The sequence below is a fragment of the Polypterus senegalus genome, chromosome 13, assembly GCF_016835505.1.
Source record: "Polypterus senegalus isolate Bchr_013 chromosome 13, ASM1683550v1, whole genome shotgun sequence".
NCBI classification, from domain to species: Eukaryota; Metazoa; Chordata; class Cladistia; order Polypteriformes; family Polypteridae; genus Polypterus; species Polypterus senegalus.
In genome coordinates, this window is record NC_053166.1 from 46,603,004 (window position 1) to 46,628,478 (window position 25,475).

Below are 25,475 nucleotides of genomic sequence, written 5' to 3' on the forward strand. Positions count from 1 at the left end.
TTCTTTTAACTTGATGCCCAACCTTTCATGTGGCACCTTATCAAATGCTTTCTGAATGTCCAGATAAATAATATCATAAGCTCCACTTTGATCGTATCCTTTTGTTGCAACCTCATAGAATTCCAACATGTTAGTAAAACACAATCTCCTCTTCTGAACCCATGCTGACTGTTCAGAATAACTCCTGTCCTTGCCATGTGTTGCTCAATCTTATCCTTAATAATTCCTTCCATTAATTTTCCTGTGATGCATGTTAAGCTTACTGGCCTATAGTTGCTTGGATCTGCCCTGTCACCCTTTTTACACAACAGGATATTTGCCATTTTCCATTCCTTTGGAATTTTCATCTTAGTACCTCTACCACCACTTAGAACTCAAGTCTTCAGGTTGGTCACAGAGTTGTAATTCCATGGGCTGCCACCATGTGCCGCTGTCTGTAAATCACTAAGGTGCCCATTGGTTAGACAAGTGTTGATGGACATCCCTCAGGATGAGCTGGTGTTGTTGACTGCTACAGGGAGAAGTGACATCCTTACCATATCGTCATCCACAAAAAGTGTTTGCGGACATCAAGGAAGGCCTGCTTATCATCAGAGTGACCATGTGTGAATTACCTTAACATTTACAGTAATCCCTCCTCGATTGCGGGGGTTACGTTCCAGACCCCCCCCCACGCGATAGGTGAAAATCCGCGAAGTAGAAACCATATATTTGTATGGCTATTTTTATATATTTTAAGCCCTTATAAACTCTCCCACACTGTTAACATTATTAGAGCCCTCTAGGCATGAAATAACACCCTTTAGTCAAACGTTTAAACTGTGCTCCATGACAAGACTGAGATGACAGTTCTTTCTCACAATTAAAAGAATGCAAACATATCTTATCTTTAAAGGAGCGCCGTCAGGAGCAGAAAATGTCAGAGAGAGCGCTCACTAAGAAAAGCAAACAATCAAAAAATCAATACATGCTTTTAAGTATGCAGAAGCACCGAGATAAAGCGGCATTTTATAGAGGAGCGTCCGTATCCTCTGTGCAAACAGCCCCTCTGCTCACACCCCCTCCGTCAGGCAGAGAGAGTGAGAGAGACGGAGAGAAGCAAACAATCAAGCACCGCACGGGAAGCATATCGTATATCATTGAGGAGTTTTAGTTAATATGTAATACGCGCTCTGATTGGGTAGTTTCTCAGCCATCCGCCAATAGCGTCCCTTGTATGAAATCAACTGGGCAAACAAACTGAGGAAGCATGTACCATAAATTAAAAGACCCATTGTCCGCAGAAATCCGCGAACCAGCGAAAAATCTGTGATATATATTTAGATATGCTTACATTTAAAATCTACGATGGAGTGAAGCTGCGAAAGTCGAAGAGCGATATAGCGAGGGATCACTGTAGTTTCATTTCTCGTACAATCAGGAAATGGCATTGTGCTCTTAAAGCATTCTAACTCAACCCACAACACGCAGTATCTGAATGTGGGCAGCTCAGTCCTGACCCCCATGCTTGAGACGGACAGTGAAGAGGTGTGCAGTTATCTGAAGTTGAGCAAATTCTCAAAGGGTCCAAGATCATGAATGTGTTGCTTTCCAGGAGGCATTATTTTGTGACTAAATAATTTGCCTATTTTAAGAATGCTAAGCTACCCGTAGAAGTTCATGTTGTCTTCAAGTGAAGAAGCCCTTTGGCCCAAAGTCATTTTGAGGTATGGCACAGTGCAGGCACCAGTCAGCCAGCTGGGTTTAGTCAGCAGTTCTTCAAACTCACATCCATTTCTGGACCCTTTTTCTCCATTTTAAGGTCACACGAGGCTCCACACTGAATGGCACCAACCGTGAATGCAATTCTTGCGCATCACACGTCACGTTGGCCTATGTCTGACCCAAGTCTCCATTTAGTGTGGAAAACGTTGAGGGTGAATGACCAGAGCAGTAGCTGCCCTTCCACACTCCTCCATAGGCAATTAAGACTACTGTGATGGACAGGTGTGCTGTCCACAACTGGCTTCTACATCATGGCCAATGCCACCAGGTCACACTTTGGTCCCCATGACCCTGAAGTGAGTTTGAAAAGGGATGGATCAGTTGGTGCATAAATAAGTACCCCACTTTTGAGGTTGTCTATCAGAAAACAGTCGGCCATCATGGGTCCTTACCAAGTCCTGAAGTTAGAGAAGTCTGACCTGAGTCATATGACAGGCTTTAGTTTACTCAACAACAAAATAAGGCCTCATGTCATTGTGTCCTGCTGTGTCCATTAAGAAGAAGGTGCGCGCAGGGAGAGCCACCACTTGAATAGAAAAGCAGGGACTCTGGCCACTCTGGAGCATTCAAGCCTGGAATGTCACCATGAGAAGGTCCAAAGACCTTGGAAAAACAACTTGCTGCTTTTCAGTCCAGGACTCTCATCGCTGAAGCCCATAATTCTGCTGTGAGGAATTATTTACAAGTTGAGAACATCCAGAACAGACGGCAGTCTTCTCATTAAGAAATTGAAGGGAACCCAAAAGCTTCATCATATGTTCTACAGGCCTCTGTCAACATGACATGTGTTACAGTTCATGATTTTAATGTGAAAAAAGACAAAACAATTATGGCTGTCATGAAAGGGTATCCAGGATAAAGCACCTTCCCTCCAAAAGGAGCACAGGGTTAGACTTGCAAGGTAACAGCTGAAGAAACCGCAATATTTAAGGAAACAGCAACCTCCAGTAACATGGGGCCAAAGATGTCCTGTTCTGATATCATGAACATCATGTGGGAGACCAACCTGAGTGTAAGACCACAAGATCTTCATGACCAGCTTTACTAAAGGTCCCATCCAAATGGTCATCATGCAGAATGTCAGATATGGTGAAGACCAACCACAGTGTAGGACCACAAGACCTTCAAGCCCAAGTGGCAAGTGTGGAGGAGGAGGAGAAGATCTGAAGGACAGTACATCAAGTGCACCACAGGCCCCTTTTTACACCAACATATTAGAAGAACATGTGGCCATCTGCCCAGCAGTTGAAGGTTTTGTCAATGACAAGGTGATGACCCTAAACCCACTGGCAAATCTCCAGATGAACTGTTGAAGAAGAAGAAAATTGACATTTTGGAATGGCCATGTCCAGACCTCCACTCCACTGGGATGCTGAACTGCTCAGAACCCACCAAAACACAGTGAAGACCTCAGCCAGACAGCACTGTCACTCTCCCTTCTCCTCCATCAAGGGCCTTCAGCACCCATGCCATTAGACCCACTGCAATGTAACAGTCATATGGGGGGGCTACACGAGGAAAAAGAAGTCGGGGAGCTACACCAGAAGAAAGGAAAGAGAAGATGGTGCTGCCCTAATGTGCAGAGTGACATCCTGTACATGTTCAACACTCTGGCAGCAAGAGAGGCCCACTGAATCAAAAACCTAACTAAAAGGACAGGCTAAGCTATGGGACTCTCTCCGGACCCCTAGAAGGTAGTAGTGGAGGACAGAATTAAAACAAAACTGAGTGCCATTATGAACTGTGCTGCACATCCTCTCTCTGACACTTGAGGACTGTCAGCCAACGGCAGAAGCGTGTTAGGAGACGCTATGGTGGCAACAGCAAATAGCCCTGCATGATGCCACAGTGGCACTGGCACTGCCAAGTCAGAACTGCTCTCTTCTTTTCAGTCATTCTGGGGTGTAAAGTTGTCGTTGTCCTTATTTCTTGTATGTGTCAGTCTTCTTCTGAACGCCTGTCTAGCTGTTCAGCAATGACAATCTCTAATTAGCTAGGCACGTGGCGGCAGGGCAGATGCAGGTCAGGAGCTCCAGCTGATGTTCACATCAGACACCAGAATTGGGGAGAATGTGATCTGAGTGTTTTCAGCCGTGGTAAGATGGTTGATGTGACACTGGCTGGTTTGAGTATTTAACTACTGATCACCTGGGATTTTCACGCACAGCACTCTATAGAAACTACTCAGACTGGTGTGAAAAAAAACATCCAGTTAGCGGCAGTTCTGTGGATAGAGAAATGCCTTGTTGGTGGAAGAAGTCAGAAGAGAATGGCCAGACTGGTTCAAGCTGACAGAAAAGCTACGGTTAACTCAGATAACCACTTTGTACAACTGTGGGGAGCAGTAAAGTATCTCAGAAAGCACAACATGTGAATCCTTGAGGCAGACGGGCTACAACAGTAGAAGGCCACATAGAGCTGCACTCTTGTCAGCCAAGAACAGAGAGCTGCAGAAGCAGTGGACACAGGACCACCAAAACTGGACAACCGAAAACTAGAGATATGTAGCCTGGTCTGATGAGTGTTGAGGCAAATGGATGGTAGGGTCAGAAACTGGCACCAGTGGCATGAAGCTGTGCACCCAAACTGCTTTGTGCCAACACTTCCGAGTCCAGGCTAATGGTGGTGCTGCTGGTGTAATGGTGTAGACGATGTGTTCTTGGCACACTTTGGGCCTCTCTCTTAAAACCAATCAATCATCTCTTGAATGCCATGGCCTGCTTGAGTATTGTTGCTGGCCGTGTCCATCCCTTCATGGCCACGACTTACCCATCTTCTAATGGCTTCTTCTATCATGCTAATGCACCATGTCACACAGCTTAAGTCATGTCAGACTGGTTTCATGAACAGGACGGTAAGTTGTGTGGTCTTCAGTGGCCTTCCCAGTCCCCGAATCCAGTAGAACATCTTCAGGATGTGGTAGATTCACAGCATGAATGAGCAGCTGACAAATCTGCAGGACCAGAACCTTAAAGGAATGTTTCCAAGATCTTATGGAACCCATGTCATGAAGAACTGAGACTGTGTTGAGAGCAAAAGGAGGTCCTAGCCAGTATTAGTTTGGTGTTCCTCATGGTTTGTCCAGTATACACAGTGGCTGCTACCCTGACTGTCCATCTACACAAGAGCCACTCAAACTGAAGCGCCACGGAGCGTTTCATCCACGCGTCTCCTATACAGCACCGTGAATGAAGTGCTCAACATAACATGCTGTGTTCATCGTCCTGTTGTATCTGTTGCTGCCATCACCAGACCTATGGAGACACTTGGGTAGGAAGAAGGCATCTCAGAAAGCCTTCCAGTAGGACCTCAGTGTTGAGGGTTCAAGCCTGGCTGTCAGATACGAGCACATGAAGCACCTGACAATGTCCACTGTTGCTGCACTGATGCTGACCATGATGCTCCTTTCTCAACGTGTAGCTCCAAGTTGGCTTCCTTGTCTGGGTGACATCGAGTGGCGGGATGTTGTCACAACCTCAGTACGCAGAGGCTCCATCCTGGAATGGCACACTTGAAGAATGAAGAAGGCCTTCGCTGTCAGGATGACTGCAGTGCTGTTCCAGTGCTAAGGCCTGACAGACAAGCTGAGAGCCAAATGGCCGACAAACACAAATGTCAAAATGAAACATCTTGCCAGGGATTAAAGTGGGAAATCAAGTGGAGATCGTCAAAGAACCAGGAGTGCTTGCCCTGGAGCCCACTGTGACTTTGGACCACCAGGTCATCTCATGCCCCTCCCACTCCACAATGTGACTGCCACACGCCAAAGTCTCCATCCTCCTTCAGTGCTAAACAATCTTGTGATGTCAAAATGTCATTGTGCATGGAGCATGAAAAAAAGAAACCAATGCCTGGTGGGGCAGCAGGAACACAAGCAATGAGCGACCACAAGCCCTCCAGCAGTGGGAGACGTGCACAGCACAGAAGAAGAGCTCTTTAAACAGGAGGGGTCTGTGTGTAACATGGTCCTGATGTGCACGTGCAGTGCAGACAATCCTGCGTGACGCCAGTCGAAGGGGCTCTGAACCAGGAGTAGGGGTCCGACAGCAGTGCTGAAGGGGGCAGATCACAACGCACATAAATTGGACCTCATCACTGAAGGCATAGAAGACCTGCCTGAAAAGTGAGCAGGAGACCATCGGACTGGAAACGCATCGGGTCCAAGGCCTGGTGAGGGGAATGGGCAATGAGGGCACAGATCCTCCCTAGCAGATGTCAACCAGCAGTGGGATGTTGTTTTGGGGGTGAGATTGGGTCTCTTGATGCAAGGAGAGCAATGAAAAGAACATAAGAAGTTTGACAAATAGGAGAACATTTGGTCCATTGGGCTGGTCTAGTAAGATTGTAGCTGTGTTTAAGTTCTGCAGCTTCAGTTGGCTTCATGGGATTCTGGCACAAAGCTTGATGCGTTGAAGTGAGTCCACAGACAAAGTACAGTGCTGAAAAAAATGAAATCAATCCGAGTATAGCATCAAGTCAATGAAACGTCTGGACTATTGATCTGGTCACTTAAGTAGCAGAGGGGCTTGTTAATCGGTTTCAGAGGGGCAACAATGAGGCGACCCTCAAAACAGGAATGGTTTAACAGGTGAGGCCACTGACATTTTTCCCTCCTCATCTTTTCTGACTGTTTCTTCACTAGGTTTGCATTTGGCTACAGTCAGTGTCACTACTGGCAGCATGAGGCCATACCTGGACCCTACAGAGGTTGCACAGGTAGTCCATCTTCTCCAGGATGGCACATCATTACGTGCCCATTGCCAGAAGGTTTGCTGTGTCTCCCGGCAAAGTCTCAAGGGCAGATTCCAGGAGACAGGCAGTTACTCTAGGAGAGCTGGACAGGGCTGTAGAAGGTCCTTAACCCATCAGCAGGACCGGTATCTCCAGCAGGCCATTAGTGTGAATGTCTCTGACCAAACAATCAGAAACAGACTTCATGAGGGTGGCCTGAGGGCCTGACATCCTCTAGTGGGCCCTGTGCTCACTGCCCAGAACCGTGGAGCTAGATTGGCATTTGCCATAGAATACCAGAATTGGCAGGTCCACCACTCTCGCCCTTTGCTTTTCACAGATGAGAGCAGGTTCACCCTGAGCACATGTGACAGACGTGAAAGGGTCTGGAGAAGCCGTGGAGAATGTTATACTACCTGTAACATCGTTCAGCATGACCGGTTTGGTGGTGGGCCAGTGATAGCCTGGGGCTGCATATCCACGGAGGGACACACAGACCTCTACAGGCTAGACAACGGCACCTTGACTGCCATTAGGAATCTGGATGAAATCCTTGGACCCATTGTCAGACCCTGTGCTGGTGCCTCCTGATGCACGACAATGCCCGGCCTCATGTGGCGAGAGTATGCAGGCAGTTCCTGGAGGATGAAGGAATTGAAACCATTGACTGACCCTCACACTCGCCTGAGCTAAATCCAATAGAACCTCTAGGACATTATGTTTCGGCCCATCCGATGCCACCAGGTTGCACCTCAGACTGTCCAGGTGCTCAGTGATGCCTTGGTCCAGATGTGGGAGGAGATCCCCCACAACACCATCCATTGTCTCATTAGGAGCACGTGGGGGCCATTCAAACTACTGAGTACAATTTTGAGTTGCTGCAATGAAATTTCAGCAAAATGGATTAGCCTGCCACATCATTTTTTCACTTTGATTTCCGGGGTGTCTTTGAATTCAGCCCTCTGTGGTTTGATAATTTTCATTTCCATCACATGATGTGGCATCCATTCTTTCCTAACACATTACCCAGTCCATACCAGTACAGATATCCAGCAGGATTTTTTCCCATTGAGATCTCATGTGTTTTCAAAGTGTTCTTTGATTGTTTTGAGCAGTTTATCTTTGTTTTAAAACTTTAATAAAAATTCTAACAAAAACAGTTCACACAAAAATAGTGGAAAAATTGGTATTGCAAAGTAAAGTATAGTTCTTATTTAAAAGAAAAGTTCTGTTTAAGGCTCATATGTCTTGTTTGTCACCATTTCTAGACTGTATGCCTATCCCACGCTCATATTGTAAATGGCTCTTTCAGTTCCTGCTAGCACTGGGACGTATTCTACAAGACAACACACTGCATTAGTGATACAGCAGGAATGTTCTATCACTTATTAACTTACAGGGGTGATCGTCTGTGGCTAGGAAAGAAAAGTCTATTCTATTCAAATTAAGCAAACACTAATTTGAGTTTAACCTAAAGCATTAACTTTCTCTTACAAAGATAGCAGCAGAATTGGGTCAATAATTCAGCCAAACAATATTTGTGAGTCGCCAACTCCACTGTGAGGACGTTCTGTCCCCTCTAGGGCTCAACTTGCCATCACTGAGTATTCTTTACGAGACCCTCAAAGGAGTTTGTTGTTTTCTCAGCTTGTTGTAAACCGTTCTTTGTTTCTAATCCATGCCAGCAGGACTGCGTTTAATCTTTTTTGCTGACATATTTTGATTCTGAATTATTTGATTACATTTTTTCCCCTGCAAATGAAGAAACTGATTTTGTTTTTTTGCTCACCTTGTGTCGCCGTCTTGTCACTCTCCACCACCGCTCTCGGGACAGGCATTACTAGATGCCCAGGGTTCAAATTTGTGCTCTGCTTTGGCAGACACAGGGCATCACACATCCAACAGGCTCAGTTTTGCTTGTCCTCATCCACTATGGCGCCTGGGCTCCCTTCACTATGGTGGGACTGGTTGACTTTGCTCCCCCTGCTGAGCTTTACCGAGATGCTGACTTGTTTCATTGCTATTATGGCTAGTGCCCCCTGCTTCCAGTGTCCTGGGTTCAAACCCCACTTCTCTACAGCTGCCATCCAAGATGGGTCCTGTGATGGACTGGCATTCTGCGCAGAATTGGCCCCTGCCTACACTGGGCACTTCAGTAACATTGGATCACTGGGTGTTGTCATTAAATGGCCTGCCATGTGCTTCTCATGCATGTCCTTTAAGTGGGGGGGCTGCCCCCCTAAACCTGACCGTCAAACGTGTGCCACAGAAGGCAGGCAGTGGCCTGTTGGTTATGTGCTGGACCACCTCGATTGGCTCGCCACGCTCACATGTACGTCACTGTCCTGTCCGAAGGGCACTATATACGTTTCACGTAAATGACGCACATTGTCCCTCTTTCAGTGTGTGACCCCGAGGTCAGAACCAAAGTGGCCAATTACTGCTGTGTGGAGACCAGTCGGTCACATGTCAAGTCCCACCATCGCACTGGAAGTGCAAAAGGTAAGGGGTGCAAACCTGGGAAAGGCTGATGGGGGTCTCAGATAAAGATGGCTGTCATACTGCAGCCCAGTAAGGGGGCTGGACATTCACAGAGCTCATTTGTCCCTTTGGTGGCTTTGTGAGAGTCGGCAGCGGACACAGCAAGCCCACCAAAGAGACACCCGAGTCACACATTTGTAAGAAATCACAAGTGCAGCAGGCGGCGGACGGTCAGCACGAAGGGAACGCAGGCAAATGAGGGGAGGAAAGGAGCAAACGGGTCAAACAAATCGGCGGGACTGGGAGACACAAACGTGACGGCATCGCCGGCTTTGGCAAAGGCATTATGGGTCGGTGTTGGAACCAAATGCAGGAGCTCTGTGATCGCTGGATGGCCTGCTCTTCCCTGTTTGGCACGGGTCACTGGCGCCAGGGCTTGCCAAACAGGTTCTGCCAGCAAACAGGAGTGGCAGCGGCTTACGGCCCACGAGACCTGCGCTGGGAGTTCATCAAAGGAAAAAAACACAAAGAAAGAACAACAAATCGATACGTTTATAGTGGCTGACTGACACTGGGGGGTAACCGCATGGCGGGGGGCTTGTCAAGAAGGCAGCCTGATGACAATCGAGGCACAGGCAGAGCTGCCACTCTGAGACCATCTGAACCAAGAGCAGTGCTCTCCTCCCGCTGTAAAGGCACAAGATGAAGGGTTAGACGTTGGGAAGCCCACCCCGAGGAGAAAGAACTCCAGTGCGGCCACAAGAGTGATACACTAACGCCAGGGTGAGAGTGTGTGTGCGCGCTGTCCCACTGACAAGTCCCGCCATGCCTACCACTGCCAGGTCTCCTGAGGACACCGGGGAGTGTGCCGCACGTCAGGCCTCATTAACGTGCTTATCTATTCTTTTTTTTGAACCTGATCCCATTCTGCATTCTTCAGAAGGCCAGACGCGTCACCGCTAAGCAATGTGCGCTCACAGGAGCCTCGACGGGGGGCCGCCCGCTTCTTCTTTACTTTAATATGACATTCCAGCTACGCCTTTAAATACTTAAGCATGCCATCGGGGTGGCGTCTGAATGCAGCCAGCAGCTCCAGGATCTGACGAGGCCTACTGGCTGGGGGAGCAAGATTGACGCCTTGGAAGAGCTCCAGCGCCAAAGAGCCACACAATGCCTGGCACATCGTGGGCCTCCCACCTGACCTGCTGTGTTGTGTCCACATAACAGACGGCTCGGACTGTAAGTGTGGACAAGGAGATATAAAGAAGGTGTGCAGTCCAGAGCGAGCAAAATCCAGAGGCCTGGAAGGCAGTAGGGTGTGCTGGACTTGGCACATCCTCCTCATTTTTCTTTGTTTATTTTGGTTCTTCTTTCACATCCCAAAGATGTGCGTGTTTGGCTAACAGGTGACTGCACACTGGCCCTATGGGTACATGTGAGTGTGCCCCATAGTAGCCTGGCACCTGAGCTCTGGGGCCCAACCAGGACAGTCCTGTCATCCAAAACAGTCCACCAACAAAAGAGGCGGAGGATGACGTGACTTGTACTGGTGGGTTGGAGTCATCATCTGACCACCTGGGGTACTGAATGAGGCCACTGATGAAGGTTAGTGCTCGATTGTCCCGTCTGCGAAACATGAAGAGCTGCCAGTCCACCAATGCTGGACCCTGAACATCTGGTGAAACCTCACCTGGTCAGACGAATGCCAGGAGTAGTCGAAGGAGGACCGATTGTGCTGCCCACACTGCAGGCCAGTGTCATATGTTGGCACCTTTGACAAGAACCGAGCAATGACTGAATGCCTATGATGTCCTAACATCGCCGTTGATTGTCACAGCAGCAGTATGACCCTCTGTGAATGGCCACATCAGCTGGATTAGGAGCCACTCCACAAGGCCAGGAAAGGAACATTCCGGTGACTTCAAGTTCACCGTCGCCAGATGCCAGCCAGCCTGTGCACCTCAGAAACACTCCACTCCCTAGCCCATTCAAAGTCAACTGCCAGGAACCATGGGAGGCCCTCTTGAGTCATGGGGCAGTGGGCAGTGACTGACAGGTCCTCTCGGGAGACCACCCACAAAACACAAGGCATGATTTAGTAAAGGACAAAAACAAAGAATAACGCGCATAATAAACAAAAATGGACAAAACAGAAAAGAAGCGCGACTCTGAACCGCAGTGAGGGGAGAACCGCCGGCTGGCCGACACGTCACACAGTGGATGTTGAGCGCCATTTGCTAATTTCAGAGGAATTAAGTGGGTGACTGGGAGATTCAACTTGAAATGCTGGGGGTCTCCTGAGTGCCCAAGAATTGTACCGACTTGGACCAGAGAAACAATGGAAAGCACACGAGTCCTGAAGTAAGGGAGACGCACTTCCAGAGACCAGGACCCCCGGGCCGGGGCGTCATTGTGGACTTCTGGTAGATTAGGGTAGCAGTTGACCCCAACAGCTGAAGGCAGTTTTATCGGGTGGCCATTCAGAGACTGGCTGCTCTGTTCACTGGTGGTCTTTTTATGGCAGTTACTTGTGGCCTTGACGTACTGATGTTTTGGTGTTTTATGAACAGTGAGGTGTTTTATTTTATTCCATGTAAACCTGTTGCAGTTTTACCAAATCAAAAATAAATAGTTAGAATTGGAAAGAATAAGGGCGGCATGATGGCACAGTGGGTAGTGGGTTCACTTCCCGGGTTCTCCCCGTGCCTGCGTGGGTTTCCTCTCACAGTCTAAAGATATGCAGGTTAGGTGGATTGAAGACCCTAAATTGTCCCTAGTGTGGGCTTGGTGTGTGTGCCCTGCGGTGGGCTGGCACCCTGCCTGGTGTTTGTTTCCTGCCTTGCGCCCTGTGTTGGCTGGGATTGGCTCCAGTAGACCCCCCATGACCCTGTAGTTAGGATATAGCGGGTTGGATAATGGATGGATGGATGGAAAGAATAAACCACACAGGTGAGCTGCTGACAGCAACCAACAAGGAAAGAAAGTGGGGCTCATTGGACGCACTGCCACTGCCGAAATAACAAAAATCAGTTTACACAAACACCATCAGTCCAAAAACGCAAATCACAGTAAGTGTTACAAAGGCTTACATCAAACAAATAAACGGCAAAAACCTAAAGATGCAGCCCAGTTGTGGACGTGCAGGAGGATTTCAGTTAATCGTGAGATGGCCAGCGCAAAACAGAGACGTCGTCAAGACAGGCCAAGGCCAAAGCCGCGAGAGGGTCCGGATGAGAATCGCAAGTCAGGGGCCACACAAACCAAAAACACCAAACTAGCGCTACTTGAATTCAGAAACTAGAGAGGGAGAGACGATTCACCACAGGCTACCGCAAGCTGTGGTCGTCGCATTTCAGAATCGGCAGGACTGTGACGTCAGCCCCGCGACATTTGCAGTCATGTGACTGCGCAACATGGCAAAGTAAAACAAGATTTAAGTCAAAATAAACCCTCAAAAGCAGAATCCTTAGGGGAAAAAGCATAGGATTCAGAAATGCATACGTCGAACACTACGTGAATATGTACGAGCCACTTCATTAAGTGCCGATATGCGTTATCAGAAATCAACTTGCAATGGAGTTTCACCCAACGTCTACTAAAGGATCCTACCTGAGCGACGCTTCGGTGTAGTGCAGTCCACCTTAGGAGCCCCTGGAACATGAAGACGGGAGAAAGCACACTGGCATCTGACTATGGCAGGGATTAGTGAACCCTTTTGGAAATCTCCTCACGGATCAACCATTTCTTCCTCCATGCTGTCTTCCAGTCCTGCGGCACATCATTTTACCCTTAAACTCTTTATTTTTCAAACAATGGAGGAGCACAACTATTACAAATAAGAAGACACACAAAAGGGAAACGCACAGAATCTTTAAAATCTGTGACGCTGTGCCAGTTTGGGCTCTGGGCAGTTAGTGGTCTTGGGGGGGTTTAATGATGGTGGTTCCTGAATCTCATTATAAGTGAAACCACCAGCAGGCAGGTTACATCAAACTAGTGCAGAATGAAGGTGCTAGAATCTTAACTCAGAAACGAAACTCCGAGCACATCACCCCAGTTCTGATGTCACTACACTGGTTACCTGCGCCATTTAGAATTGACTTGAAAATCCTGCTTATGGTTTACTATGCCTTAAATAATCTCGCTCCATCCTATATCTCTGATCTCAATGTCTGACACCTTACACTCCAAATCGTAACCTTAGATCTTCAAATGAGTGTCTGCTTAGAATTCCAAGAGCTAAACTTAAAAGAAGTGGTGAGGCGGATGGCCTTCTGCTGTTATGCACCTAAAATCTGGAATAGCCTGCCAATAGGAATTCACCAGGCTGATACGGTAGAGCACTTTAAAACACTGCTGAAAACACATTACTTTAACATGGCCTTCTCATAACTTCATTTTAATTTAATCCTGATGCTCTGTATATTCAATTAATTATCATTATCATTCATAGTGGCTCCAAAATCCGTACTAACCCCTACTTCCTCTTCTGTTCTTTTTCCGCTTTTCTGTGGTGGCGACCTGTACCACCACCATCTGATCAGAGCACCATGATGTCCCTACAGTGATGGATTGAAGTCCAGAAGTCCACATGACCGTCATCCTCAAGTTCTTCCATGAGAACCCTGAATACAATGAGGACTGACTGAGGTCACTGATGTTAGGTAGAATGCCCAGAGGGCGCTGGGTGGTCTCGTGGCCTCTGAACTCCTGCACATTTTATTTTTTTCTCCAGCCGTCTGGAGTTTTTTTTTTTTTGTTTTTTCTGTCCTCCCTGGCCATCGGGCCTTACTTTTATTCTCTGTTAGTTAGTGTTCCCTAATTTTAATTCTTATTTATTTAGTCTTTTTTCTCTTTCTTCGTCATGTTAAGCACTTTGAGCTGCATTGTTCATAAGAAAATGTGCTTTATAAATAAATGTTGTTGTTGTGGCGAATCCTGCCACTATAATTAGTCAGTTGTCAATTGCTGCCTTCTCCTATTTCTCTGCTCCATTCAACGCTCCTCTTTGCCAAGTTTCACTAATTTATTGGCATCACTTCATTCTACAGAATTATCTTTGCTGTTTTGCCATTGCAAACGTCTCTAAAGCTGCTCAAGCGGCACCGGTGGCATAGATTTAGGAGACACCAGGAACTTGAGGTTTGTGATTTGATCGACTGAAACAAGTGAAGAAAGAGGGGAGGAGCAGATCGACTTCTTGTCCCTCGTCCCATCACTCGAGGTCACTTACACTCCTGTGCGTCTCCGACTCTGCAGACATCCAAATGAATACAACCACAGACGGCCCACCAAAACCTAAACTGAAGACCCCTGGGTGCTCGCAGCTATGGCTTTCAGATCCTGGGATGGCGACACCTAGCGCGAGCTCAAACCTGCACCCTTTACATGAAACTGTCAGCGTGGGCTCACAGTCTAAACGGTGACAAAAGTAAAGGCCACCGGACCACATCCTTTGAGACCCTGCGTGTCCCGAGTTGTATTTTGAATTTGGAAGGACAGCAGAGGACCCGGACCAGCATTCAATGTAACACGACGGGAGCTGCCATGTTCGGTACTGAGTCTTCACACCAACCCTGCTGACAGCTAGTAAAGCCCCCACCACAGACGATGATGGGAGATTAAGTACTCTCAGACCTCAGGCTCTCATTCTGTTCAGCAAAGCCTCTTGGGAGGGAACACGGATATCAGTGACAGTGACAGGAAGGCAACGACCAGAACTTCTTAGTTAGAGCAACTAACGGACTTGGTTAAGAGCTTATTTGAGTGGTAGACCCCCATCAGTTAGGAGACGGATTGAGGATCAGAAGGACCACCTCGGGCTGCAGTTGGTTTGGGCCGACTTTTGCTTGTATTCTTTGGTGGCTCTGAGGCTAGCAATCGGAAGGTTGCCGGTTCGAATCCCATAAATGTCAAAAGGACCTCTGCTCTGTTGGGCCCGTGAGCAAGGCCCTTAACCTGCAACTGCTGAGCGCTTAGAGTTGTGAGAAAAGCGTTATATAAATGCAAAGAATTTATTATTATTCTTATGTGCTCGGCTTTTTAATTTATCGCGCTACTCTGCCCGACATTTTATCTAATCTCACTACTCAAGAAATGCGTTTGTGGCCAAATGTTAAAAACACGTAAGCAAAATGTCATTGTATACTGTACACTGTATTAATATTAGTATTGTAGCATGAGCACTGCAATGGAAGGACCCTCTGCTCTTAACATGGCTCGCTGTCCTTAAAAGGACGTCTGTCACCTTTTGCCACACTAGTTGCAAAAATCGCACAACCGTTTATACAGGCGCCCCTGACACTGGGGATGTAATGCCAGCTCACATCTGGGTGGCTTATCCCTGGCTGATGTAAAGTGTCAGCGCTGTTACATCGCCCACCTGCTGAAGTCGCTGTCCCCACCTTGCAACAGCAGCTTGCTGGAACGGCAGGGTGGTCTTCTCTGTCGCTTCAGTCGTGCAGCTGGTGACCGGGGCACATCAGCAGGCACCGTGAGCGCCGTGTTGTCATTTGGTGCAGCAGAGGCGTTCAGTGCTGGTTGTTTGGCCCACCGCTGGGTCAGGTTTGAAGGGTCTCATCTCCAGACGGCATTTTCCTCTTCTTTCCATTGATGTCTGATTGGATTCAATTCAGGGCTCATGGAAGGCCACTTCAGAATTAGCCCCCCAAAGCGTGAAGTACTGTACTGTAGTGACAGAACTGCAGAATGTTCAGGAATAATGTTGACGTGCCGTACGTCCTCATGGTTTGAATGACTTGCTTTGTGATTTAAAGACTTATTAATATGTTTCAAAAGTGTTTCTATAAAACAAGTGTTTACGTATTATCCATTTTCTCAATAACAGAATTTTCAGTGCAAGCTCTGAATTATGGACTTGTTTTGGCCAATTAGACCTTGGCACTGAGAGTCAAAGTGATAAATAAGGAGGTTCACAGTCGGTCTGCACAGTTGACTCAACTTGATAACATTTTCAAAGGGAATCTCTTAAAAAAAAAACTTTCACATTTTTAATATTTAAAAACTTTTTTCCCCCAACAAACCAAAGACTCACTTCAAAATGTCCACCTACTCAAAACTGAGTTAGTTATCTGTAAGGCCGGGTTTATACTTCACGTGACGTGACGCATGCTGCAGTGGGGCGCTCCTGTTACACAAGCATTGTACTGTTTATACCTGCGCGCGTACTTTACGTAAATCTGGAGGCATCCACCAGGTGGCAGTGTGAGATATCACCACGGTGAGAACATGTTCGGCTTCTCTGTGTTGTGAATTGCCTGGAACACCCATTAAATTCCAATGACACCGTGCCACAATATCTCCAAAAAGGATCTTTAATGATTAAATGTGTCCATTCCAGCTAGCACTGGGCACGAGGCAGAAACAATCCCTGGACTGGGCATCAGCTCATCGCAAGGTGAATACAAGCACACACATACACTGGTGTCATTTTAGCCGCACCAAATCCCCAAATTTGCTTATCTTTGGAAGGAAACCGGAGCACACTGTGGAAACCCAGCAGGGAATACCAGCGACGTGACTCCCTGCGAGACAGCAGTGCTACCGCTCCACCACCGTGTCACCCCCATGTGTGTAATCATTAATAGTATTCATTACTTAAACGAAATTACCGATTTATCTGTAAAATGTAACACACAATTTAATGCATTTCATCACGGAAGTGATATTAAGTATAAATCTAAAGATTCTAAATTTGCAGAGAGTTGGAATATCAATGTGTTCTGTGTGATGATCTATTGCTGCTTGCCATAGCGATTAAAAACTGGGATGACGTTTACGATGGTCTGCGTTAATGATAAAGCAAACTACGAGGTTAAAGTGGACATTTGAGATTAAAGCCAAAATTTCCACTTTAATCACAAAATACACGTTTTCACCAAGTCCTTCATTTTTTTTTCTCTGTGTCTGTCCATTATGTTGCCCTCATGAAGTTGCAAAAAAAAAAAAAAAGACAGTATGTGAGACTTTTGAAATGTATTGTGTCATTACGATCGGGAATATGCAACACTTGAGTATAAAATCACCACAAATACATCTGTATGTCGGCATCTTGCTTCAACACATCGAACCATTCATCAAACATCAAGGCGCGCACATCGATCTCGTTGGATCGTAGGTAGATAGTAACCAGATACTCTGACGTCACGTTCCGACTTTTAGCACACTGCGCCCCCTGACTTTTTGCTGGTACTGCAACTCGCGCACACGTCGTGTTCATTTCTGAGGACCTGCTCAGAGGACACATCAAATGAACGCTGGAAACACGTGGCAGCCATGATGCGGGCGCGTAAGCCTTCTGAGCGTGAAGTATAAACGACGAAGCAGCAGCCAAATCCATCTGATCTGTGATCAAGACGTCAGCCTTGTGCTGGGCGCACTCACGATTTGGAGCTTCAAGGCGTGTGTGTGTGTGTGTGTGCGGGAGGATGTAAAGAAAGTGGACTCCACAGAGACTGTGACCAACTCTGTGGCACCTCTGAGTGGCAAAGCTTGGCGTTAGCGGCAGTCGCACAGTCGATACGCAGAGCCGCCACTCCCACCGCCGATTTGGAGCAATGCAGGAGAGGCCTCTTAAGATTCCTTTCAACGTTTACAGCCTTCTTCAAATGACGGAGTCACAGTAGTTCAGTTCATTGTGCTTCTGCACACCGTAATCGTAATTTATAACAAGTCTCAAAAATGACAAGCATTCTGAAAAGATACATTGCAAAACAAATATACTAAATCACACAGATAAAAAATATTTTATTTAATTGATATGATTGTATGGCAATCAAAGGTTAAACAATTAAAAATAGTTCAATATTTACAAAAAGCAGTATTTTAAACAAATATATTTACACTCATTTGGTAAAAAAAAAATGGGAAAATAACGTGCAATAACTTACAAGGACTGACACGCTGCAAACGCAGAAGCACTTCCTCTCTCCAAAACTACACATACAGTAAAGATCAAAACCAAAAGGCCGCTGCGCTCTCAAAGGCCCTTTACAGATCAGATCACCTTTCAGCCGAGCCCTACTGTGCCTTTAGCTTTTACTGGTGAACTGGGATCCAGTCTGAACGCTACAAGCGCCAGGGCACAGACGAGCGGCGCCTCCTTGATCTGAGCTGCTCCTCCACTTGCCTGCCAGGCCAGACGGACGGCGGCCGTGTCTCTCACTTGCTCTCGTTTCTAAGCCTGAACTCCAAGAAGACAGGGCAAAATGAAAAACAGCACCCTGATAATCACACACAAAAAGGCCACCATCTGGCACGTTCACATTTTCATCAGTGCCCGTATACAATAAAAAAAGGAAATGAAAAAGCAAGATCTTAATTAAAAAAAAACAACTTTCTGCCACGAGATTCAGCAATGTGCACATCTCAGAAAGCAAGGAGAGAAATTATAATAGGATTAGATCACATGAGACGTTAAAATCAATTGAAAAATGATATTCGAAATAAATCAATTCTTATTCATAATCATTCATTTCCCAAGAATTAAAAGCTTAGTTCAAATGGACACAAGCAGACAAGAGACATGCCACCAGATGCAGAGGCCCTTTGTTTTACAGGGTTAAACAGACCTGTTCTTGCTTTGGACGCTTAACCAATAAAACAGCTCAAGCACTTCCCAACACAAGCTGTCATTTAGCGATGCACACCACGGTATCATTACTGATTTATATACTTAAAAAGTGTAAAATGCACTGGCCACAAGCAAGGCTAAAGTGTCAACTGGTTTACAGCAAGGCCTGAAATTTTTAAATGCCAAAAAATGCTTGAGATGAAGGCAGGCGAGAACATACTGCTGCAAACTGGAAAGAAAGGCAACCCTCTAAATGCCCACTGAGTACACTTCTGGGCCGTGAGGGCCGACGTCCCCCCTTTCTAATGGCCTCCGGTGTTGTATTCAGACTAAACACTTACAGTCCACAAAGAGGGCCATGCAGGGGCCCCGAAACCAACTGCCTTGATGACCTGCTGCCTCACTCTGTGGGCACGGCCTGCTCCTCAGTCCACTGCCTTTCACCTTGGACTCTATTAAACTTGAGCGCTACAGCGACTCTCCGCTGGGACATTTTGTGGAGTGCATGTGTTGGACCCCATCTTCAATCAAGTGCTTTGGGAAGTGGTGTGAAAAGGGCCAGCGGCCTGTAGATAGAAGCCCGCCAGTCCTCTACCCGGAAAGACTTCAGCACTGCCATGCTCAGATAGGGCCCAGGCCTGGCACACGCTCCTCCACAGTCGAGTGGGCATATCTGCTATGAGACCCTGCAAACACCCCACGCCTCTGTCACGTGGCCTGCACGGGTAAGTCATGGCTACACAGGAGGGGTTTAACAAAGTTACCTCGGCGCAAGCCAAAGTTAGTATGATACAATATCAAATATAAATCATTTTTTTATCTTCTTAAAAAAGAAATTATCACATTATCAGCTATATACATGATCCAAAAAAGCAAATGTAAAAATCAAAAACAATTTAAGCTTTTTAAAATAATTACATCATAAATAAGAAACTGGCTGACGATCTGCATTATTTTGGGTAAATGAAATCTTTCACGTTGCAAATCGTCATTTTGGACAAAGACATTTTCAAAGCTAGTATGGTTACATGATCAGGACAACATGTCCCGCTGAGTTTCCTTGAGCCTCTCTTTACATTCATTTGGAAGGAGGCAAAGGAAGGGAGCACAGAAGTTCAGGCCAGCTCAGTGAAATCGGCTAAGCCAGCCTGAGGGGTTTAAGTCACATACAGTACAGCATTACTGTCCCCACCGCGGCCCTGCTTCTACTCTCACACCCCGCCAGCACAGACTGGGCAGAAAATGTCATTTCAACCACAGCGACATCCACTTTTCAAGTTCAGCCAGCAGGCTGTTCACCAGGATCCGCCATGAGAAACAAAGCAGGCCGCAGTCTTCCAAGACGATGCTTGTCAACTCCGAAGAGCAAAGGCCAGCATTCTGTAAAGAGATCCTTTAGGTAGAACAACACACTCTAAAAGGTTCACAAAGCTAAAAATGGCGCGCGCGCACACACACACACACACACACACACACACACACACACAGATCACAGGGCCCTTCGACATTCTTGCACAGTTTGCTCTTTTGCCTCTTCCCCCAAGTGTCTCTTCTTCTCTCCATCTCTGCGTGGTGCCATAAGTGTCCGGGGCCTCAATTCTGGGGATTCCAATTACAAAAGCTCTACGTAGTTTTCAGGGATTAGGCCCGTCTTCCCATCCAGCGTGCCTTCAAGCCAGCCCGGTTCTCGTGAGGGATGAACTGTGAAAGTAAATCACCAGTGAGTATGAGTGTGGTGCAGAAGGTGGGCTGGCTCCCCTCCTCATTACTGATCACTTCATTCAATGGCAGTTCATAGCAGGAGGAGAAATGTCCATCAGTCAAGACCACTGAGGGCAGTGCCTGGGATTAACAGTCTGTCATATCCTAAGAGACTAACCAGAGCAAGGATGACTGCAGAAAGTGCACATGAGATGGCACAACAGGTCAGTGCCATTAGTACCAGTGTCTAAAAGTGAAGTTGATGCCCTTTGTCACACAAATTGGTTAACGTACAGCAAATTATATGTATAACCGAAACACAACATATCTATCTGGACCAGGGGTGGGCAATGTCGGTCCTGGAGGGCCACTTTCCAACCCAACTGCTTAATTAGAAACCAATCCTTGCCAGTCTCAGGCCTTATTTCATTTTATGGCTTGTTAGTCTGCAATGTAAGGTTCTTATATTGTAGATTGTTTTCCTTTGCAAGGATATCATCCAAATGATCTGAAGCCCAAAATGTTTGATTTTCAGTCGGTCATATTTTTCTATTGTTTTATTAAGTCAAACTGAGCATGACGAACCCACAGAAATGTAAATGGAAACAAGTTAGATGGAGAACTGCTGGCTGCTTTGTCATTTACATCTTATTGCTAATAAGGAGCTATTAAAACGCTGAATGCAGCAATTTAAGACTGAAATAAGCAATTAAGGGTGGAGAACCTTAACAAACGAGACCACTAAAACGAAGCATCAAAATGTCACTTAAGCAAGAAGTGCTTCATCAGCAGTAATTGACTTCTCATTAAGAAACTGGGCTGGAACAAAAACCTGCAGCCACTGCGGCTCTCCAGGACCGACATTGCCCACCCCTGCTCTGGACCTACCTGTACTCTTTTATGCAAGTTCAATAAACATATAGTCTGAAAATTACCAGAAAAGAAAATAAAAAAAGGAACAAGTATTGATTCCACAAAATATAAAATGTTTACTAATATAAAAGATCTACTCATCCTTCAATTTGCTGCTTAAACCACTTAACCCAGTTCAACATCACTGGCACCTGAAGCTGACCCCAGTAGTGTCAGGCAAGGGGCAGACACCAGCCCTGAAAGAGGGCACCAAGTTTATCACAGGGCTTAGACACATAGAAACTCAGCCCCGTTTAGATTGTACAGTTAATATAACGGGTTTGTCTTTGGGATGGGGTGAACCACAAATCGCTTAAGTGATTAAAAGGAAAGTGTGAAAGTGCAGGCAGTGGCCAGCCCAGGAAGATTAACCTCTGCGCCACTGTGCTGCCCAGCACTAAAAATTAATTGAGGTATAAACATAAGGATGACATTCTGATTAGGAATTACTCCTATAGCAATATACCCATCCATCCATTCATTTTCTACCACTCACTCTGGTCCAGATGGCAGGGGCAGCAGTCTAAGCAACGGTGCCCAGATGTCCCTCTAACTGCTCCAGGGGGATAACCAAGGTGTTCTAGGGGTAGCTGGGACATATAATCTCTGCAATATGTCCTGGGTCTGCTCCTGATTGGACAGGCCCAAAACACCTCCCACCCTCACAGAAGCGTCCAGGAGGCATCCTAATCAGGTGCCGGACCACCTGAACTGGCTCCTTTTTGTGTGGAGGAGCAATGGTTCTACTTTGAGCTCTTCCTAAATCTTTGTGCTCCTGATCCTATCCCTCAGGCAGAGCCCAGACACCCGGCAAAGGAAGATCACAGCAATACACAATGACTCTAATAATTAAAAGGGCCAAATAATAATAACACACGAGAAATGCTGATTGTTTTTGAATGACGCATAGTGGTACTTGGCATGCATTGTGTTCATTCTTCTTAAGTCTGGGCAGGTTTGTGTCCGTCTACTCCACTTTTCTTTCCACATCCGAAACAAGTGTACATGTTAAGGTCATTGGCCAGGTGTGAGTAAGAGGGTCTTATGATGGACGGACATTACACCCAGGGTTTACTGTTGCCTTTTGCCTGATACTTCTAGGATGGGTTACGGCCCCACACCTCTGATTTGGGTTAAGCAGGATTGGACAGCAGAAGGATGAGATATTTCCTAATGAAATCTGGCACACCAAAACATGCTGTATATATTGCTTTTTTGTTCTTCATCAAACTACGTAACCATACTGACAAATGAATACCATATATTGTATGGTCAAAATATCAAATATGACTTTTAAATTTGTATTTCTGTCAGTGGGCATGAATGCATTTGTAATTCATGCTGCTTAATTACTATCACAGGGTCCCCATTTTCTTCATTACTGTGAAAGTGTGCTAAGCAGGGTATGGTAAATTATCAGGACCCAAATCAATCATTTAATCTTTTGTCTCTTATTTGATTTGCATGTGGTTACCATTATAAATACAATGTGCAACTCCAGTAGCTGTAAGTTTCCTTAAAATTCTGTGAGTAAAAAGTAGGAAACACTCACCATTGTCAAATATGGTGCCAGCGGAGAAGGAGAGCTCGGAGTCATGTTCAGCTTTGCAAGCGTAAAGAGCCCGGGCCTTTTTTACTGTTGGGCTGCAACAACGAAGAGAGAAGTGAATCAATGTATTCAGGCTGTCCTTACTGAAGAACAACAACATAACAAAGTGAGAAACAAAACTACAAAAAGAAATTCTATACAGGAGGAGAGACTGGGAATAGGGATGTGAATTTTGATTGCAGATTAATAAATCTTAAAAAGAGAAACCCATCTTAATAACACAAAGACAGGGCAAGGAACACATTTCACAGAAAATGTTTTATTTATATATAACGTATTAAGAATATTTACTTTTTAATGTTAAGTGAAAATGTGTCACAAAATGTCTGTTTACATTATGGCTTTTTATTAAGGAACAGGAGCATACTGACATGCCAGGGAGTCAGCTGTCAGGCCAGACGCCAAGAACAGATGCCCTCAAAGGATCAAGATTTTGAAAATGCTCAGGCAGCCTCTCGCTATAACTTTGATAGATGTTATGATCTAATTGTTATTTATGACTGTAACATGTTACCAGTGGGGTTTGTAAATCAGCAGCCATATCATTACTACTTTGCCTGTGATTGCCATGTTTAAAGCTTCACAGTAAGGTATTCTGTTCCATGCCTGTGTGCTAAAATATTTTCTCTGCAATACCACTGAATCCATCTGTCAGTCTTTATCTAAGTAGTGCCACATTATTGTAAAACAGTTCTTAGTTGTTCGTTCAACAGAGTGAGTTCAGTCCAAAACTTAGTTGTGAGCTTATTGGCTGCGGCTTGTGGTTTTACTTCTGACTGGTTACGGTACCTCCAGACAAGAGCGGACTGAGTCTCAAAACTGGCAACAAGCGAGGTCATTATTCATTGTAATTTTCTTAAAATTTGTGATGAGTACACGGCTCGCTACTTGCTATGAGGCAGCTTTTGATTTTTGATGAATGACCTTTTACACTGCACTTATGACACAGATAGCGTTAGCAGTAGCTTGCAGGCAAGCCCAATGCTCTTGTAAGCATCAGTTAAGAGGTTCAACCAGAGTAGCACCTTGTAGCAGCAGGGAACAATAAAATGCATAATACATAATTTAAACTAACTATTAGTACCGAAGAATTTAAATACTAGATATGAGATAAAATAAACTGCAATATTAACCAAAATGTAGTGGTATCGAAACAGAAATTGGCAAAATGCAGTTTTGACCAAATTTTTCGCTGCAACGTTGTGTGTACTGACAACTAAAACAACCTGATGACGTAATACTGTATATTATATAGGACTATATAAATTGCAGTACTGGACAGATAATGTTTAGTAATTTAAAAAATTAATTTTAATGTCAAACAGTACCAAATTTATTTCATGAAACCACTGGCCCATGACCAGACCAGAGACCGTGGCCCACCGGGCATTGCCCAAATGCCCTAATGGCCAGTCTGCCCCTGCCTTCAGACAGAATGCGTTACTTTGGTTCAGGATCATCACGATGACAGGCCACCTGTTTTGATGCATCACTCTGCGCATCCTGTTTTAGTTTGGCTGAATGCCACTCATTATTTCTTCACTTCTAATGCTGCTGGTATGATCGCGGCTGCAATCTCACCTTGTGTTTGTTTTGGGTGCACTAAAGCATTGTGGATGTGCTACTTTTGCATTTCAGCGCAATATAACACAGTTTGTAGTGAACTCTGTCACGCTTTTGCTTAAAACTAGCTATGCTCCGCAGGCTTTATTTTCACTGAGGGTTTCTATTCTCTTTCCGAATGTAAAAAAATCTGATGCTTTATAAAGGACATGCCTGAACAGAAGTCTATATTAAATGTTTCAAAAGAGCAAAGTCATTCAATTTTCCAAACAAAATTTAAATGAATCATATATTCGATATGAGTATTTAATTTAACTCTAGAATTACCAGAGCCGCCAAGAAAACTTGTAAATCCAGCCCACCTTAAATCCGTTCGCACCTCTCCGCCAGCGTCTTTTGTCCTGTAAATGTGCCAATTAAGACAAGCAGCCTGCTATTCTATACCCCCAACGTCACAGAATGTTCACAAACTTCTCCCAGCTCATGCCTTGTTTGATTATCTGGGAGTGAACTGCTGGAGTTTTACAGTGGAAATAATAGATCATTATTCGGAACACATGCATTTCATGTGTGTTCCGTTTCTACAGCAATCTGTGTAAACACATTGTTAGAACAGAAACTTTTTCATATTTTAGTAATAAATGTTACAAAATGTTGGCATAAACTATAGAATGTGTGAAGCCTGAAGTCCAAAGATGAAAAAAGGTTCAAGGATGATACAACAGCTTCCGTGGCGTAGCGGTAAGATTTGCTGACTTGTAATCAAGAGTCCCCGGTTCAATCCCCACTGCTTCCTATATTTGCCGTTTTCAGTAGTGAGCTGCTCTTATTGTTAATATTATACAGTACACACATACATTTGGTTTGTGTCTGTAACAGACCGTGTACATTTATAGTACTGTACTTGTAAAAGTGACATTTTTTTTTCACATCACGATCACGATACATACTACCGCCCTAGGGATCTTTCGCTTGTCTCTTTCTTTCAGGTGTGTAACAGAAAACACAGCATAGAGAAAAGTGTGTGCATTGCAACAGATACACGTGTCGTAAATGTAGGAAAGAAGGTCCTTGCGTGTGTGTAAACTGTTAACATTTGAATTTGATGATTTCATATAGTGC

At 45.5% G+C, this 25,475-nt stretch overlaps 1 protein-coding gene across 6 annotated transcripts in view; it reads right to left on the reverse strand.

Annotated features, from left to right (window-relative positions):
- Positions 1-18,320: 18,320 nt before the first annotated feature.
- LOC120543278 (rho GTPase-activating protein 26-like) overlaps positions 18,321-25,475 on the reverse strand; it is a 250,835-nt gene continuing 243,680 nt past the window's right edge. For 5 of the 6 annotated variants that reach the window (XM_039776307.1, XM_039776305.1, XM_039776310.1 and 2 more), the window contains 2 exons: positions 22,734-22,825; positions 18,321-20,269 (listed from right to left, as the gene is read on the reverse strand). In XM_039776307.1, coding sequence (XP_039632241.1) covers positions 20,181-20,269; positions 22,734-22,825 — 181 coding nt within the window. In that variant the 3' untranslated portion in view covers positions 18,321-20,180. Of the gene's footprint in view, positions 20,270-22,733; positions 22,826-25,475 lie in introns of those variants that run through there. The other variant, XM_039776312.1, reaches the window with a different exon arrangement.